Raw genomic sequence first — 17,956 nt, 5'->3', positions numbered from 1 at the left:
TGTTGGAAGCTTGAAGATTTTTGAAGAATATTTAAGAGAGTAGTACATCTACAACATTCTACAATATTGAAGAATTCAAAATCAAATTGAATTGAAATTAGAAGATTATAGAAACTACATGAATACAAGTTGAAAGAAGATTCATGAAGCCAACTCATAAAACAGTAGTCATTACAAAATTGAGTTGTAATTCATAAATTATTATTTAGGAAGCATTGCCTATATAAAGGCACATATGCCTTGTGAAATGTATGTGTGTGTTCCATAATGAAAATAAGTATGTTTTAAAATTCTCTCCTTTATTTTATGAGTGTTAGTGAGTTTGAAAGATGAAAATATGATAGCGTCATTTATATGAGTGAGTGATCCTAGGGCCAAGTAAGATTATACTTACAGATTTTTTGTATAGCAATACTTTGATTTCCAAGTTAGAACTCTTAGATTATTTATCTATTGCATCACAATTATTATATAACGAGATCATTTATCTTAAATTAAATATAATATTTTTATTGAAAACACTACTAATAATAAAAAATTAATTGAAAGCCTTCCAAAAAAAAACTAAGTATAGTAGAAGTAGATTTTTTCTATTAATGTATCGCCTTTTTAAAATTTACCATCAAAATATCACTTTTTTAAAACTAATTCCTTAGATGTTATTCTTTTTACATTATTATAATCAATTATAACTAAATATAAAATAGCATAATAAATGTCATCCTAACTAAAAAATAGCATTTAGATAATAGTTTCAAATTAAAAACATTTTAATAATAAATTTTAGAAAAAAATATATTAATAAAAGAACCCGCAGAAGTGAGTAAACACAAAAAATTAACATAAGTGTACGCGGTATATATATAAATAAAATATAACTATATATTAAGTATACACCAAAAATTAACAAATAAAATTAGCACTATAACATTTTTAAGCTATTATAACATATATAGTAAACAACACTTAAAAAATATTGTCTAAACTTATCGAAAGCAACATTTAATGTTTGTTGTAATGAAATAATGTTATGGCAACATTTTTGTAATCAACACGTTATAAGCATTATCTTTTATCAATTAAAGAACATGTAAAAACGTTACTTTAACAAATTACACTTGCAACACTTATAATATTCACATATTACACTTTATGGGAGTTACTTTAAAATCTTTCATAAACTTCCCATCATAAGTGTTGTCTCAAATACATCTTTAAAGTGTTGTTATTTTTCAACCAAAAATAACACTTATCAAGTGTTGTTCTCAAAAGCGTTGCTTTTGAAACAAAAAAATGTTACCTTGATCTAAGGCAACGGCTGCATATGCAACGCCGTCCAAAAACGTTGCCTTAGGTCCAAAAATATTGCTATAGATCAAAAGTAACTTTTGTCAACTTTTAGACAATACTTTTTAAATGTTATCTCAATTTAAAAATATTGTAGTGTAGTAATTAATATAAAATATATATTAAAAATAAATTAAATAATACATAATTTATAAATAAATACATAATAATTAATTTTAATGATTGATTTTATGATACACATCATATATATTTTTTTTAAAATATTAACATTATTGAGCGTCACCTATATGGATCAGGTCTTGAATGTTGAATCATTTGGACGAAGTAATTATTTACTCACCATAGTAGGTACAAAACTCATTTGGCTAAAATTATTATCATTAATTGGTTGTGTTCTTCTAATGTTACCAATGCACTTAAGCAACCGTAGAAGCTAAGATAACTTAGGCTTAGTTTGGTAAAATTTTTGTTTTTTAAAAGTAGTTTATGAAAGCTGTCTTTTAAAAGACAGCTTTTTAAAAGCTGCAGCACTTACGTTTGGTAAAATCAAATTAAAAATGGCTTTTAACAAGTACAAGCACCATAATTGTGTTTGGTAAAACAGCTTTTAAAAGTTGAAAAAATTATAATAAACATGTTTATAACAAAAAAATAATTTTTTTTCAAATTCTTTAAAATTTTATATAATATTTTAAAATAAAATAATGTTAAAATAAAAAATTCATAATAAACATAAATATAATAAATAAATTCTTCTATTTTTTAACTTTAAAATTTTATATAAGTATCATAAAATTTGTATGTAATCCAATGTTAGTACTGGGTACGTCCATTACCCACCTATGTATATTGGCTCACCTTTACAGATCATAAAAAATGGGACACATATCTCAAATAAACTACTCTTATGATTATATATCTATATTTACATATGTATATACATGTTGTTATTATAATTTGGACTAATGCTCATGCAAAAAAAATTTTATGATTGGTTTTCATCAACCTCTTCCCGTTTCAAAGAACAGAACAAAACAAACAAAGATAATAGATCTACTGAAAAAATACAAAATTAACGCCAAAAAAATAATATAAATAGATAGAAGTTCATACATAATATGTGATAGAGATGTATTTGTGTTGAAATTTGTGAAGATTAGGTTGAAAAATAAAAAATATATGAAGATTGTGTTAGATTTTATGAAGGTTAGGAAGAGAAGTTAGAAATATATGAAGATTTTAATGGCAATATAATAGCGGGAAATATGTGCGGGAAAATGAAAAAAATTTGGTAAGCATAAGCCAGCTTTGAAAAGCTCTCTCCTAGGTGCTTTCAAAAGCACCCCTAACTTTTAAAAGCCGCAAGCACAAGCACTTGAGCTTTTTAATTTACCAAACACAAAATGACGTGCTTGTGCTTTTTAAAAGCACAAGCACCTCCTGAAAAAGCTTTACCAAACACAGCCTTAATGGTCCCGCCGTCCGGTGCGAAACTTCGAATAAATAAAAATACGATAATGCTATAGGTTGATAACAACTAAAATCATTAATATGATATATATTTATAATTTATATATATAATATTTAAAATTATATATTTATTACATCTAAAATTATATAATTATTTTAATAATAATTAATAAATATTATTTAAAAAATAAAAGAGAATTTTATATAAGAGTAAAAAAGCTAAGGGTGGTGTACAAACAAATAATAATAATACCTAAACAATTGCTTCAATCTCTGCGAGGGAAAAAAACAAAACATTGCCACATATGGGAACTACTTATTCAAAATATAACGTTAACTCTCAAATTACAAGTTTGCAACTACACATAAATCATAAATGTGAAAAATTATAAAACCAACAAAAATTCTAGTTAAAATATTTCACCAAATACGAGGGTTGCTATTTTAAATAGAGAATTTTTGAATTTCAATTGACAATTTAACTTTTATATGTGTTAAAAGAGTTTTATACATTATTTATAAACTTATTTAAATGAGTATGTATATAAAAAAAATCAGTTATTTATATAAAATATATATTAAAAATAAATTAAAAATACATGTACTTAAATAAAAATATGTAGTGCTGATTTTTGGTGTGCATGATTAGATGATGGTACCAAATATTTTACGTTGTCAATACTCAACACCTTAAAATGAAACTTAAAAGAAATTCAAGTAAACTCCACAGGAAAGGACACAACTAGGAAGGGAGGAGCAGTGTTAGTTCGGCATTTTCGTGGGTGTATGAGGGAGGAAGTGACACTGTTTATAAATGAAAATGTTTTATCTGTAAAAAGAAAAAAATGACCTAGCAAAGACTTTAACTGTGACGAACAAGCCCAACAGCTTTATTTTATTTGACTGAATCCAAATTACAGAGACAAGAGAATACAATAGCGTGTCACTAGCTAACACAGACTTACATAAACTTTAAATCTCAAAAGCATGCATAATTAATGATGATAGATATATAATCTATTTTATTCAATGCTAAATGAAAGCAAAGCCAGCTGAATTTTAAACTTGATGATGTCTTGATGATGTTAAGGTTAAAGACGCGATCAACGAGGATACTCGGTCACAATCAGAGGACCACGAGGTTTGATGGCGGATGGGGGTATCATTGCTGGTCCTTTACCATTTTCAAACGGAAAAGCATTATCAACATCATCAGTACCTATATTCCCATGGCAGCACTTGAAGGTCACAGATTCGATATGCATATTGTGGTGGCATGTCGGTTCGGGGCACGTATATTGGATCAGCCCACTAGAAGGAATGTTATCCAATCGGAACTTTATACAAGGCCGAAGCGCTTGCTTGGCGAGTTGGACATAGTAATAATTGTAGATAGCGGTGCCAAAGCTGCCTAACGCCGATATACTGGGTTGCCAGTATTCGAAGCCCTGGAGCACATCCATTATCACATTATTGTACCCAGTTAAGATTATATTCTGGCCGTTGGTCACGATGGCCCATCCGAAGTTCAGAGTGTTCATGGAGAGAAGCATTTGAATGTTGGACAAGTTCATGTTGATGGTTTCAACATTTTGAGTGATGCTGAGGAGTGAGTACCTGATGCTATGCCAAAAGTAGGTTTGAAGGTTTTGCTCAATTAATGTAAGGTTACATTGTTGAATGTTTGTGTTTTTTCCTTCCAGGCGCATTTTTATAACATCAAGATGATCACCAAACTGTTTAGTCCATTCGCTTGTTCCTCCGTAGAAAAAGACGTAGTGCTCTTCGCTCTGACTCGCGTGAATATAGAATATTAGACAAGAGAAAGTCTCCATAACTAATATTGTACAGCTAACATTACAGCCAACATTTAATATACGAAAAAAATTATCTAAAACTCTTAAAAATAAAAGTATTTAAAACTCAATTAAAAATAACATCTGAAATTCAAAACCAAGCAACAAAAGTTTATTTTTAGTGAACTTTATACTAAACTCGTTTGACAACTTACTATAATGTTAGCTAACACTATAGTGTTAATTCCCTAGTATTCTTCATCGGATTATTATTATTATTATTATTGATGATTAATAAAATTATTGTTCTTTTAAAAATATAGAAGAAAGTGGATTACATGAGCATATTTGTAGTGTTCTCATGTGTCAATGATATGTACATACTCTACGCAAATAAAAGTAGCAAGGAGTGAAAAGTAGTAGTTCTTACCGTGACCCATGTTCGAATAGGAGGACAAATTTTATATGCTGCGGACCAAAACCAATTCCATGGTTTAGAAACAAAAGTTGAGATGGTAGCATGACTGAATGGGAAGACTTGTGTGCCCCACAGAGTGATCGCCTCCAGTGCGTTGAGGTTCAAAATATTTGCAGAAGCATCAAGCACCACCACAATAGGTTTATCTCGGTAATACCACACTTGTTGCAATGCTTGGTAACCTTCTATGAGTGAGTAATATTCCACCACATACCATGAAGGCATCCTAGACTTCAAATTCTTAAACTTTTCCTTGATTTCAAGGGTCCAATCTCTCACAACAGGTACCCACACAATCTTACCCTTCTTGTATCCGTGAATCGATGTTAGAGACGTTATTATCTCATCGTCAATCTCAAGATCAGAAATGAATAAAAACAAGTTCTCTGTTTCATCCAGGGTAAGCTGTCCATTGACGAACCAAATTACAATTAGAAACGAGAGAAACATAAATTTGCAAATCTATATATAACACACGGCATGTCATGGTGTTGAAATTTTATTATTACTTTCGCACTAATTACCAGTTCATTGGTACCGTTGGCAAATATAGTAACAGGTTTATCAAAGTTGTTGGGATAGATTAGAGCTTTGAGGAGTTGCCAAATTCCTACTGATGAAGGTTTTTGTAAGACCTCTATACGCCAAATTAGATGTTGCCATTGCACTGCAATAGAATAGAAGATAAACCTTTGAGTTAGTAAGTATAGATTTAAATAACGAGAAAGTATTTAAATTTAATTTTTGTATTTTTATAATTTGAAAAATAAATGTTAAATTTCTTAATTAATTTTTGCCCGAGTTACTAATCAAGTACTAGAGTGTAAAAGTTGTACTAGTGGCATTTATTTGTTTATATAGTATGTGTGAAGACAACGTAACCTTGTTGGATTCTGATTTTCTGCAAATAACTTTTCAATTGATCCAGAATAGCATTGAGTTTCTGAAGAATCCAAGAATACTGGATCTCCTCCCACCCCCTGATGAATCAATCCAACATATGCAAGTAGAAGTTTAATTGTGGTAATATAGATTTGATTTTAACCAATATAAAATATATAATGAGAGAGCATCTCGGATGTTAAAATTCGGACATACGTTTGATTAGCGCAAACAAAAAGGGAGAAAATTGCCCAATAAGCGTAAAGAGCACGAGAATCGTTGCAGAGAGTTGGAAAATGCTTTATAGTGTATGATTTGTTTACAAAGAGCTTCTCCAATGTGATGATCCCCTTTATGAGTTCCAGTGTAATTTTAACCAAATTGCTTGTAACATTTGAAACCGATTGAGCGGGTAGAATCCCCTCTGTTGCAAGCGTGAACAGATGCAGCTCAAGCGCGTTCTGCTTCTGGCTCGCTTCCTGTGCCACTGTCAGTCGCAATGGCTTTACATAGTTCAAAGCAAAAGCAGAGAGTGCTATCACTGCTTTAGCATCCCATGTGTAACTCCTCAGCTTCTCAAGAACTCCCACCACTGACTTGTGCGCATTTGATGCGTTGAACGAGTGGCATGTCATCTGTAATAATTATCCGATGTCATTCTAGTATCTGTATACTAAGCTAGTTACGGTGGCCATAACATTTTAAAAGATATTTTTAAAATTAAAATAACATTTTTTAAAAAATATTATATGTATATATTATGGTAATTATGGTAGTTATGATATTTATAAAAATATAATTTTAATTTTAATAACGCTTTATAACCTCTGATTCACTATAAATATAAGCATACTTAAATTCACCATATGATTATAATCAACCATCTAAAATATGTAATAATTTTGATTGGCACCATACAATGAGCTAAGTTATTGTAAAAGTAGGTAATTAATGAGTTGACCTGACAAGCAATCTCGCTGAGAAGGTTGTAAGCTGGCTGGAGAGCAACTTGAGGAACCTTGTTTTGCCCAAGATCGAGGGTCACTTGCTGAAATAATAATAATATTCAGAAATAAACAATAATATAAATATAGTCACATTAAAATGCAGTACAATGTTATAATAGTTAGTTAGTTATGAGGACCTGGAAGTCAAGAGAAATGGTTGAGGTGCTAATAACAATGTCAGACAGAACATTGAAAAGAGAATCGACATCATAGCTGATTGCTTGAGGGTTATGGAGGGGGCTGATGTTGAAAGAGATCAAATTATCATTAGGCACATTGAATGGGTTCAGCGGCGATATTGGAGGAGCACAATCGGCAGGGAGGTCTGGAATAATTGCAGGATGAGAGGTGAGTGGAACTCCTGGACGAGACTCTCCTGGCTTCACCATTATTCCAGGGAATTGAGGGCTTCCGATTGTGTTTGACATTATCACAAAACTCAAAAGAGAACAAGAGTTACTTAGCGCTCTCAGATTAATTAAAGAACCAGAAAAAAACCAACTCTTCTACTACTGGTGCGGTTTTGGTGTGCCTCTGCTAGCTGCATACCTTATCCCTATTTATAATTCTCAAGGGGTCACACTTTTACTCACTCTTTTAATTTTCTTTAATTTGTAGGGTCTTAATATATAATTAATGACAAGTGTTCCGTGTTCACACTCGCAGACCCAGTTAAAAAACCTAGCATTAATCGATTACTCTAACTAATTGGTTGTCGGCCAGCATCTTATCACTTGATGTTTTTAATGAAGAGGTTGGAATTTGAAGTCTACTTTGGTATGAGATGTACTCATCTATGATCAATTGTTTATTTTTAAGTGAGAAAAGTTTAATGGTAAGCAGAATTTATTATATTTTGTTAGTATTTTTAATTATTAGTCTAATTTTTTTTATTATAGTAATTCATTAACATGTTTTTAGTCTATATTTTTAAATATTGATAACAAACTGTTAACAAAAAATATATAATAAATTCTCTTATCCTTAGTATTTTTTTTAAGTGAATAATATATATATATATGCGTATCAGCGTGCGTGTTTGTTTTTTTTGGGGGGAAATATTATAAAGTTATTAGAATTTATTATTATCTTTAACTATCATTTTTAATTATTAATCTAATTTTTTTAGTATAGTAATTTAATAATATATTTCAGTTCAATTTCTATCCAACTATCTTTAAAATAAAGGATAAGTTATTTCTTATAACATGACTAATAGTTATTGGATAAAACTAATTAGTTTACTATGTAATTATAAAAAAAATATATAAGAAATAGAATAAATTTAAGAAAAAATAAAAATAAAAATATTCAATAGTCAACAAACATGTTTGATAAGTTTTTTTTAGTTAGTTATTGATTGAATCTTATCATTTTTTATGAACCGTATAAACGAAAAATAAAAATTACATTATCAAATAATAAAAAAACATTAGGTGTTTAAATACGATTGAAAAATATTTTTTTTGGGTTAAAATCATAGCATCAAAATTTAAGTTAGATAATAATTCATTCATAAAATATATAAAAATAATTTTATCAAAAGATGTACCTTGATATATTAATAAAATAAAATTTTAGCAATTTTAAATATTCTATTAAATATATATTTTTTATTTTATAATATATACTTTTTAAATAGATACCATCATAATAAATTTTTTGAAATATCCGTCAACATCAGACATTAAACCCAACTATCTAAAAGAAAAAGGAAAAGTTAAACACATAATTTCATCAATGTTAACCAAAATGATGAATATTAACATTTAATCCAACTATCCAGTGATTGTTATAATTTGCAAAAAAAAAATATTATACCATAATTAATTGGTTAGATTATTAAAATTTAAGTTAAATTAATTGTTAAAATTAACGTGAAAACTCAAGTGTAATCGACTTTAAGTGAAGTTAATAGTTGAGAGTCGTTAGATGAAAATTTAATCACATTAATCAAATCATGTAACGACTCTCAGTTATTAATTTCACGTAAAGTTTATTGCATCTAAATTTAATTTCTACCTAAAATTAATCAGGAAATGGATCCTCTCCATTTTTTTAACACTTGAGAGAATAAAGTGTGATCTCTCTCACTTTTAATTCTATAAGTGGGACCAAATATAAATAGGAGAGAGAATAATGAATGGTGAGATTAAACACTAGATACCATCTATTTTTTTTTTCACTTGAGAGGATCCACTCCCAATTAATCATGATAAGCTAATTAATTTCATGTAATAATCATTAGACATAAATTCATCCGTTATTTTTAAAAAATTGAATAAAATTTATCTATTTTTAAATATTATTGATGGCTAATTAATTGAACAAAATAACAAATTCTCTCACTATATACATAGACTTGAAATGAAGTGGTTGTATTATATTTGTTTTAATTGCATATGCAGAAAAATTAAAGAATACAGAAGTAATTGATGGCGCGTCTAATGGCGACAGTAGTGGATCACAGATTCTTGTAGCTTATCTTGCATACATTCAACCTTTTCTTTTTCTTATTCAACTAGCTTGGAAAAAGCATTTCATCATCATATTATTATTTGATTAACTGCTACTTGATGCTACAGAACATAAAGAGATCCATGATCCGATACATTTAACCTTTTGTTTATTATTTAATATATGCAGATTAAGGATACGTATTGCTTGCATTCTGGACATGTTATGTGACGCAATACATTGACATCACCCATGCATCGTACGACTTTCCCTCCATAAAATATTAAAATCTTTTAGCCTGTTGTAAGATCATAATAATATATTTTTGTTGTATAACATCTTAATAATTTAAATACTAAAAATATTAGTTTATATTTATCAAACTAAATCAAAAATTGCTACTATGTGAACAAGTTTGATTTTTCTGTCAAATCCCAACTAAGCCTCAAATCCAAAACCGTCTTATGTGTCCTTTTTTATTCTACCTCCAACATACCTGTTGATCTGGACTCCTTGCTTTTCTTCCAATCTCAGATTTAATTTTTGGCTTGCAATTCTCCTTTGATAATATACTTTTAATTTTTCATGAAAAAGAGAAAAGAAGAGAAAAAAAAACCCCAACGAAAAGAAATGAAAGGGGAAAAAAAAGAGAGGGGGAGAGGAAGATAAATGATATTTTGGTGATTATATTCCTTAAATTTTAAACTGTTTCTGTCCATCCTTCTATGTTCTATAGTATATAATTAGAGCATGTAATAGTTTTTTTTTTTTCTCGAGATATTAAAATTTATTTAAAATTTTCATCATTTTAATTAAGATTTATAAAATATATTTTTATAAGTTGACTAAATAAACAGATCATAGACTAAAGGTCACAATTAAATAAGTAAGAAGTTACAGGACATGTGGACAAGTTGTAAAAATATATTCATTAATCCTTTTACCATATAAAAAATACTATTCTAATAGAATATCTTTAATTTTGAGGCCATTAATTGATAAAGCGAGTATTTATTATTTATATGTTAACGTTAAATAATAGTAAAAAATATTAAAAATATTTTTAAAGAGAACAAATAATTACCATAAAAATTATTACGTTAATATTTTATTTGACATATATCTTTTACCTGCAATAAATTTATTGTCAAAATTATTCTAATTATTTAATCATTGATGATATGATAATAAATTTGAACACATCAATCATTTTGACAAATTATATGGAAGCTATGTCTAGAATGAATCAAGCCAATTCGTGAACTATTTAGTTTGAGTCTTTAACAGTTTGATACTTGAATTATAAATTTTAAAAACTATACTTGAGTTGAATTTGAGTTTATATATTAAATGAATTAAGTTTAGAGTTGAATCTTTAATTGAGTTTACATAGGATGTATCCGATGAGAATGAGTTTTTTATATGAGAATATGAGGATGTATGTATTTATAGTTATTGAATTAATTCAATTGTTAAAATTAAATATACTTAATACATAATATATAAGTAAGGGATAAGTACTTTTCTCGTTCCCAAGGTCTGGGGTCGAAATCAAAATCGTCCCTAATCTTTTTTTTTTATTAAAATCATTCTCAACATTTAAAAACGCTTTAAAATCATCCTTTCTCGAATTTTTGGACCAAAATACCCTCATCATCATCATTCTCCTACCACCACCACCACCCTCCCTCACCGTAACCCCCCTCCCACCCCTCACCCCTCACCCCACTCCCTCTCCACTGTAACCCCTCCTCCCACTCCTCACCGGTCTACCCTTCCCCCTCCTCTTCCACTTCCCGCCCAACCCCGGTCTCCCCTCCCCTCCTCCTCCCCGTCCCCCTCCCTTCCCGCCTCCCCCACCCCTGCCCCCACCCCCACCCCACCCCCGGTCTCCCCTTCCCCCTCCTCCACTTCCCGCCCTCCCCTCCCCTCCCCCCACCCCCACCCCCACCCCTACCCCCAGTCTCCCCTTCCCTCCTCCCCTTCTTTGTCTCCCCTTCCCTCCTACCGTAACCCCTCTCCCACCCCCTCATCCCTCACCCCACTCCCTCTCACCGTAACCCCCTCCCACCCCTCACCCCCTTACCCCTCACCCCACTCCCTTACCGTAACCCCCAACCCCCTTCCTCATGCCCTCTCTTCATGGTCATCATCATCATCATCATCAGATTTCATCAGCAATAACAACAAATTTTATCAAAAATTTCAGAAATTCAAATTTCAGCAACAACAAATTTCATCAACAACAACAAATTTCATCAAAAATTCAATTCATAGAAGAAGAAAAAGAATAAGAAGAAGCAGAAGGCAGAAAGCAAAAGCAGGGGCGGCGGCGGGCTAGACGCGGGGCGGCGCGGGCTGGACACGGGGCGGCGGCGGGTTGGGGGTGATGGAGAGAGAGACGAAGAAATTGGGGGGGGAGGAGAGAGACGAAGAAATGGGGTGGGGGTGGTTTTTTTTAATATTATTTTTAATTTTTATTAATAGTTAATGGTATTTTGGTCCAAAAATTCGGAAAAAGATGATTTTAAATCATTTTTAAACGTTGAGGATGATTTTAATAACAAAAAAAGGTCGGGGACGATTTTGATTTTGACCCCAGACCTTGGGGACGAAAAAAGTACTTATCCCTATAAGTAATGTATTTATTATAGTCTTAAATTTATATGTAGATGTATTTATAGTCATTATATTTATAACTATTGCTTTTAGTTTTTATTAAAATATAATTAATAAATAAATTAAAATAATTAAATTTCTTTATCCAAACAAAATTAAATTATTTTTGAAATTGAATCTATTTTTCAAAAATATGAAATAGAACTTCTTAAAGAATATATATTTAAAAAAAAAACAAAAAATAAGTATTTTTTAAAACTAATCCAATACTAACTTTATATTATGTTATTGATAATTCTTAGAATAATTTAATAATATAAAATTTATTAGAAGGAATAAGTCAATGATATTACGGTGGTACGACTCTCAGGTGAATTTTTAGTATATAAATATAAGTATATTTGAAGGGATTAATCAAGAAGTCTGAAAAGAGTAAAAATAAAATCGCGAAGATGCATCACTCACGTTTCGACAACTAAAAGATAAAGTGTGATGTCGAAAGCGATATACAAATAAAGGCATAAAGAAGAGTAAGAGAAGTACAGTACATGAATATATAGCATAAGTAAATAGTCACTAGTCACGACCCGCGAAGTTTAGGCCGGCTAGGATACAGTATAAAAGTAGATGACAACAGTATCTCATAATCTCTCCCAAAGAAACATAAGAGCCTCTATAGGCAAGTTCAAAAGAGTTCACTACATAATATAAGCTTTTCAAAATAAAGGTGAAGAGATTCTAAGCAAAATATAAAGTAGAAAATGTAAGGATCTTTGCCATATCTCAGATGAACCACAGCTCACTTCTGAGCACTTGGACATGTATCTGAAAAATAAGAGATATATACAGAATGAGAACTCCCGACCCATGGGTTCCCAGTACGGTAATAGTACCAAATAAATACAATGCACTGCAATAAAAACTCACTAAGCATCCTAAACTTCTTTTCACCAAACATTCACCCTATGTTCTTGCTAATCCATAAATAGGCAACTGTCATAAGAGAATGCTAAATCTAATTCATCTTCCTGATGCTTCCCAACTTTCTAACTCCCTACGAACCAGAAACGTAAACAAAACTACCACCAATTATTATGCCTCAGCAATTTTTATATCAGTCATCATATCCTCATCTGGAGCAAGTGAATTCACTTTACTGCGTCAACCCAGGGAGCTCAAATTATCTCATTCAATAATAATCATCATTATTCAATCATATCATCAATTCATCTCATCGAGAACAGCCCTCAACGTCCACCGACACCAGAATGAGGGACCTCTCAGTTGTACAAACACAAGCAATACAGGCAAGTAATACACAATTAAAGTACAAGTAGAACAAGTAGCACATAAATTGTATCGAGTGGCATTCTACCGATAGGATTAGGCGACAGTTTAGTTTCGTTCAGGGAGTACCTCATCAGGAATGGAATCTAGACAAGGCGCATGGAGAAGTCCTGACTGGTCCTAAGAATCTTAACTGGATCACGGCACCAAGTCATTCATTATGGGTGATGCATTGGACAAACAGGTATAACCACGTTCTTTCTGAGCTTCCCATGCCTTTATAGTATCCATTGGATACTTACATGTACCGGTACCGATCAAAATTTGGGGACCACTTGAACTTGTCGATTCTTGTTGTTAAAGAGAATGATGAGGGTAACCAGGATATGGATGAGGGTAATGAGGATATGGATCAGGGTAATGAGGGTATGGATGAGGGTAGTCAGGATGCGGATGATGACAATGAGGAACAGGAGCCACAGTCGCCGCCACCATCACCTCCAAATCCGCTTCCACAAGAACAACCTCAGTCTTCAAGCCAATATGTACCTCAGACACATTTCACCCCGTCATTTCCAATGCATCAACAATATTGGGGTATGTCACAGTTTGAAACAGGAGAAGGAGGTTCTTTTAGCCAATTGCTTGGGTTCATGGCTGCAGATGCAGGACAGTCACAATATGGCAATCAGCCTGATTTCATGGCAGGTAGGTATTCGTTGGATGCGAGGCTTCCGTGCCATACCTCATCGGTTGCTTCTAGAGGGTTCATGTCTGTTGACTCTAGTAGAAGTGAAAGTGGACGCGGAGTTCTTAATAGTCAAAATCATAACCGTGTTTTCATGTGACCTCTTGAAGAAGATGCTAACACACTCGAGCAGGAGACCAATGCGTATCTAGTAGATGACCCGGATGACGAGGATGATAATGCGGAGGATGAGATAGAGGAGTTTGATGAGGATAAGGAATCCCGTAATGATGGTATTATATTGTGTATTTTGCTTTACATGTTTGATTAGTTATTCATTTTGTGTTCATAAATGGTATCTCCATGTGGTTTGACTAAATGATATGTGGTATCTCTGTTGTTTTGATTACCTAATGTGCTATATTTAATTGTTTTTATTAAATTGTATGCAGGTTAGGCACACACTCCGATGACAAAGTCAAAGGTTACAATTTGAGGATTGATCCGTCACATCGTAGCGCTAATCCCTACACTCCATCTGTGTTCAAAAAGGCCGCCAAAAAATGCAAGAACTTTGTGAAGGATGTAAAGTGGGAAATGAGAAAGTAGTTGTGGTGCAATAAACTTATTTATGTATTAATGATGTGGACTGTGTTTAGAGTACTTTATATGTGTTGGACATTATGGCTTAATGACTTGGACTATGGTAACATTACTTTGTATATTCATAGTATTTATGTATTAATGAACTTATTTATGTATTAACGATCTGGACTATGTATTAATGTTTCAAAAATCTTAATATATTACTACAAATATCATATCAAATTAACTCATTTGGACAATTGATGTCATATTATATAATGCTACAGATGGAGAATAATACTAGATTGTCATAGTTTATAACGCTACATAGACCAGGTCATGTTAACTTAGTATGAGAATTCATGTCATATTATACAATGTTACATATATCATAATTTGTTAACTTAAATGGACAACTCATGCCATACTATATAATGCTACATATATAATATCATCTTAGAATGTGAACCTACTGAGCATCTCTGTCGGCATTTACACCACCTGACTGACAGCATCTGCTACGGTTGTGTCCCTCAGCTCCACATAGGCTACATCGCCTAGGCCGACGTAACATTCGCGTGTCCATCTCATTCAAGTAGCGTGTCATTCTGGGGTGACCTTTCGTCATGCGTCTCAGGAACGGATTCGGCATGAACTGAGGTCCGTTGTAAGCAGGCCATGTAGTAGGATTACCTAGTGGTCTAAACCATGCTTGGTACACCCGCCAAACTCGGTCCATCTTATACACATCATGCACATACACTTGCCAATCCAGTCGCTGGTTGGCACAACATGCGAACACATGTCGACAGGGGATCCGGTCCACCTGGAACTCACCATAGTCACATCGAAGGCCACGTAGGTCGACTGCAAACTCCAGTCCACTTGGCATCTCACGCACCTCAAATACCTCATTCTGCCGGTCAAAGCAACTAACCTGTATGTTTCCTGATGCAAGTTTGTTTGTATGCAACTTCGAGGTCACGACATCAAAAAACACATGCCCAGCATTAATCCGGACTGTCGCCTCCACTCTTTTTCGGGTGAACAACTCGTTAAGCCTGTAGAATGTTGCCTTCACAAGGGCAGTAACGGGGAGATTGCGCACACCTTTCAATACTGAATTGATGCATTCCACTAGATTCGTCGTCATATGACCCCATCGATATCCACCATCAAAAGCCAACGCGTACTGTTTGCGGGGGATTCGGTTTAACCAGATAGTGTAGGCCTCGCACTGTTCTCGTAAACGCTGGTAACGTACTTCAAACTCCCGCACTGTCCTCGAATATCATGCAGGATAAAAAGAAAAAACGAAAAAAAAGAGGTAAACACACTTATGGAAGGTAACTCTGTTAGTAAATTAATTAGCTTTACTGAGAGTTACCTATATTGACGACCAGTTTCTACAAGTACGGCACCTTGAATTTTCTCAAAAAATTCGACTCTATATGCCTGATGCAAAACATATGAAAAGCTCTAGGAGGTGACCAAGCACCATTACTCCTTTCTACAGCTGCATTTATGGATTCGTGACGGTCGGATATCAGTCCCACACCATCCCGAGTGACAACATGCTGACAAAGTTTACTAAGGAAAAAGTGCCACGCATCAGAAGTCTCCCCCTCCACAATAGCAAATGCAATTGGGACGATATTGTTGTTGCCATCTTGTGAAACTGCCACTAGTAGACAACCCTTGTACTTTCCGTACAAGTGGGTCCCATCCACGTGGACAACTGGCTTACAATGTCTGAATACTCTAATGCAGGGGTAATAACTTCAAAAGACCCGATGCAACACCTGAATATCAGTCACCAAGTCATTGCCTTGATATGCAGGCATAGTCTTAAAATGAACAACAGCTGATGGCTCCTTATAACACATGGCCTCAAACCATTTAGGCAAGGCTTCGTACGATGCTTCCCAGCCTCCAAATATTTTTTCTACTGCCTTTTGCTTAGCCAACCATGCTTTCTGATAACTAACGGTGTAGTTTAACTTCGATTGCACCTCTGCTATAACCGATTTTACCTTTAAGGCAGGGTCAGCCTCAACCAACGGCTTTATTGCTTTTGCAATTGTAGTCGAATCCAGCTTCGAATGATCTTGAGAAACTGTGGCTCTGGTACATGTGTGACTGCCATTATACCTCCTTATAACCTAACAGTACTTTCGGCTGATCATTCTAACCCGGATAAGCCAATCACACCTTGACCCATACTGTATACACTTCGCATAAAATGTCAACGGCTCAGACTCATACACTCGGTAGTCTACGCTTCTTCGTATGGTATACTCTTTTATCGCCTTAATAACAGCTTCCCTCGAACTGAATTCCATCCCAACTGCAAATTCACCATCTGCGACAAAAAGAATTTCTGCCACAAGGACAGTCATACAAAAAATATTTAATACACAAATATTTAAACATCGAAAATAAAAGTAAATCAATTTTTACTGCATCAATTATGATATAAATCCAAATTATTTTTATTTAACTAATTTACTTATTTACTAACAAATGCGTATTTATTTTCAAGTAATTTACTAACAGATATTAATTTATATTTAACTAATTTACTAGTTTACTATTTTACTAATAAATACTAATTTATATTAATCTAATTTACCAATTTACTAATAAATACTAATTTGTATTTACTTAATTTGCTAAATTAACTCATAAATACTAACTGATATTTAACTAATTTACTAATTTATATATAAATTCTAATTTATATTCAACTAATTCAACAACTCCCTAAAAATTTTACTTTCTTAAACTTAGATACACAAATAGGTAAACAAAAATAAATATTAATCGAGTATATTTTCACACTTCACTTAACTAGTTGTTCCAATTATCAAGATAAATTATTAAAAATTTTTAATCCATTTTATAAATACGGAGAATTACGTACCTGCACTGATATAATTCGGAAATTTCGGAACATACATGGCTTCCAAATCCAAAACTTGCATGAATGATGGCTCCTCAAACGGCACTTCGTTTGCCAGTGCATTTGCCACATCTGACACATCCGGAGCCATAAGTCCGTCACCTTGATCTTTATCTCCATCTAGACCAACAACTTCGTAGTTACTTTCGAACTATTCTTCACTGTCACTATTGTAATCTTCCCGTAGAATATTCCGATCGGCCTCAGATTGCTCAAACTTAACATACAACTCGATGAACGCGAGTTGACTCTGATTTTCAATATACATTGAAAACATCTCTTGCATGCTCGCTTCGTCCGTTACATATTTGGTTTGAAACTGGATGAATCCACCAAACCCTTGTATAGGATATCTATATAGAATACAGGCTATTCTTCTTGCCCTCTCAGAATGAATCTTTTCACAGATCACACCTT

At 32.7% G+C, this 17,956-nt stretch overlaps 2 protein-coding genes across 2 annotated transcripts; both read right to left on the bottom strand.

The window, feature by feature from the left end:
* Nucleotides 1-3,645: 3,645 nt before the first annotated feature.
* LOC112711202 (protein SIEVE ELEMENT OCCLUSION B) lies at nt 3,646-7,544 on the bottom strand. The gene is made up of 7 exons (XM_025763808.2): nt 7,079-7,544; nt 6,896-6,982; nt 6,151-6,569; nt 5,935-6,032; nt 5,577-5,719; nt 5,005-5,457; nt 3,646-4,568 (listed from the first exon to the last, which is right to left on the bottom strand). Exons 1-7 carry the CDS (start codon nt 7,367-7,369, stop codon nt 3,882-3,884), a joined length of 2,178 nt encoding a protein of 725 aa, XP_025619593.1. The 5' UTR covers nt 7,370-7,544; the 3' UTR covers nt 3,646-3,881.
* A 7,502-nt stretch (nt 7,545-15,046) lies between these two features.
* On the bottom strand, nt 15,047-17,630 carry LOC140175162 (uncharacterized). Its single transcript, XM_072202099.1, has 5 exons — nt 17,501-17,630; nt 16,789-16,957; nt 16,546-16,701; nt 16,076-16,356; nt 15,047-15,855 (listed from the first exon to the last, which is right to left on the bottom strand). The coding sequence occupies exons 1-5, from the start codon at nt 17,628-17,630 to the stop codon at nt 15,047-15,049; spliced, it is 1,545 nt and encodes a 514-aa protein (XP_072058200.1).
* Nucleotides 17,631-17,956: the final 326 nt, after the last annotated feature.

This window comes from Arachis hypogaea, chromosome 9 (genome assembly GCF_003086295.3).
Source record: "Arachis hypogaea cultivar Tifrunner chromosome 9, arahy.Tifrunner.gnm2.J5K5, whole genome shotgun sequence".
In the NCBI taxonomy this organism is placed as follows: Eukaryota; Viridiplantae; Streptophyta; class Magnoliopsida; order Fabales; family Fabaceae; genus Arachis; species Arachis hypogaea.
The sequence above is the reverse complement of the archived record's forward strand: the minus strand, read 5'-3'. Positions and strand labels throughout refer to the sequence as shown.

Coding starts and splice junctions, on each gene's coding strand:
- LOC112711202 (XM_025763808.2), bottom strand. CDS start 7,369: ATGTCAAACACAATCGGAAGCCCTCAATTCCCTGGAATAATGGTGAAG. Junction 6,033..6,150: donor TTTGTTTGCGCTAATCAAAC/GTATGTCCGAAT, acceptor TTGATTCATCAG/GGGGTGGGAGGAGATCCAGT. Junction 5,458..5,576: donor CCAACGGTACCAATGAACTG/GTAATTAGTGCG, acceptor GTCAATGGACAG/CTTACCCTGGATGAAACAGA.
- LOC140175162 (XM_072202099.1), bottom strand. CDS start 17,630: ATGGCTCCGGATGTGTCAGATGTGGCAAATGCACTGGCAAACGAAGTG. Junction 16,958..17,500: donor TCCGAATTATATCAGTGCAG/GTACGTAATTCT, acceptor TCCTTGTGGCAG/AAATTCTTTTTGTCGCAGAT. Junction 16,357..16,545: donor GTTAGTTATCAGAAAGCATG/GTTGGCTAAGCA, acceptor GGTCTTTTGAAG/TTATTACCCCTGCATTAGAG.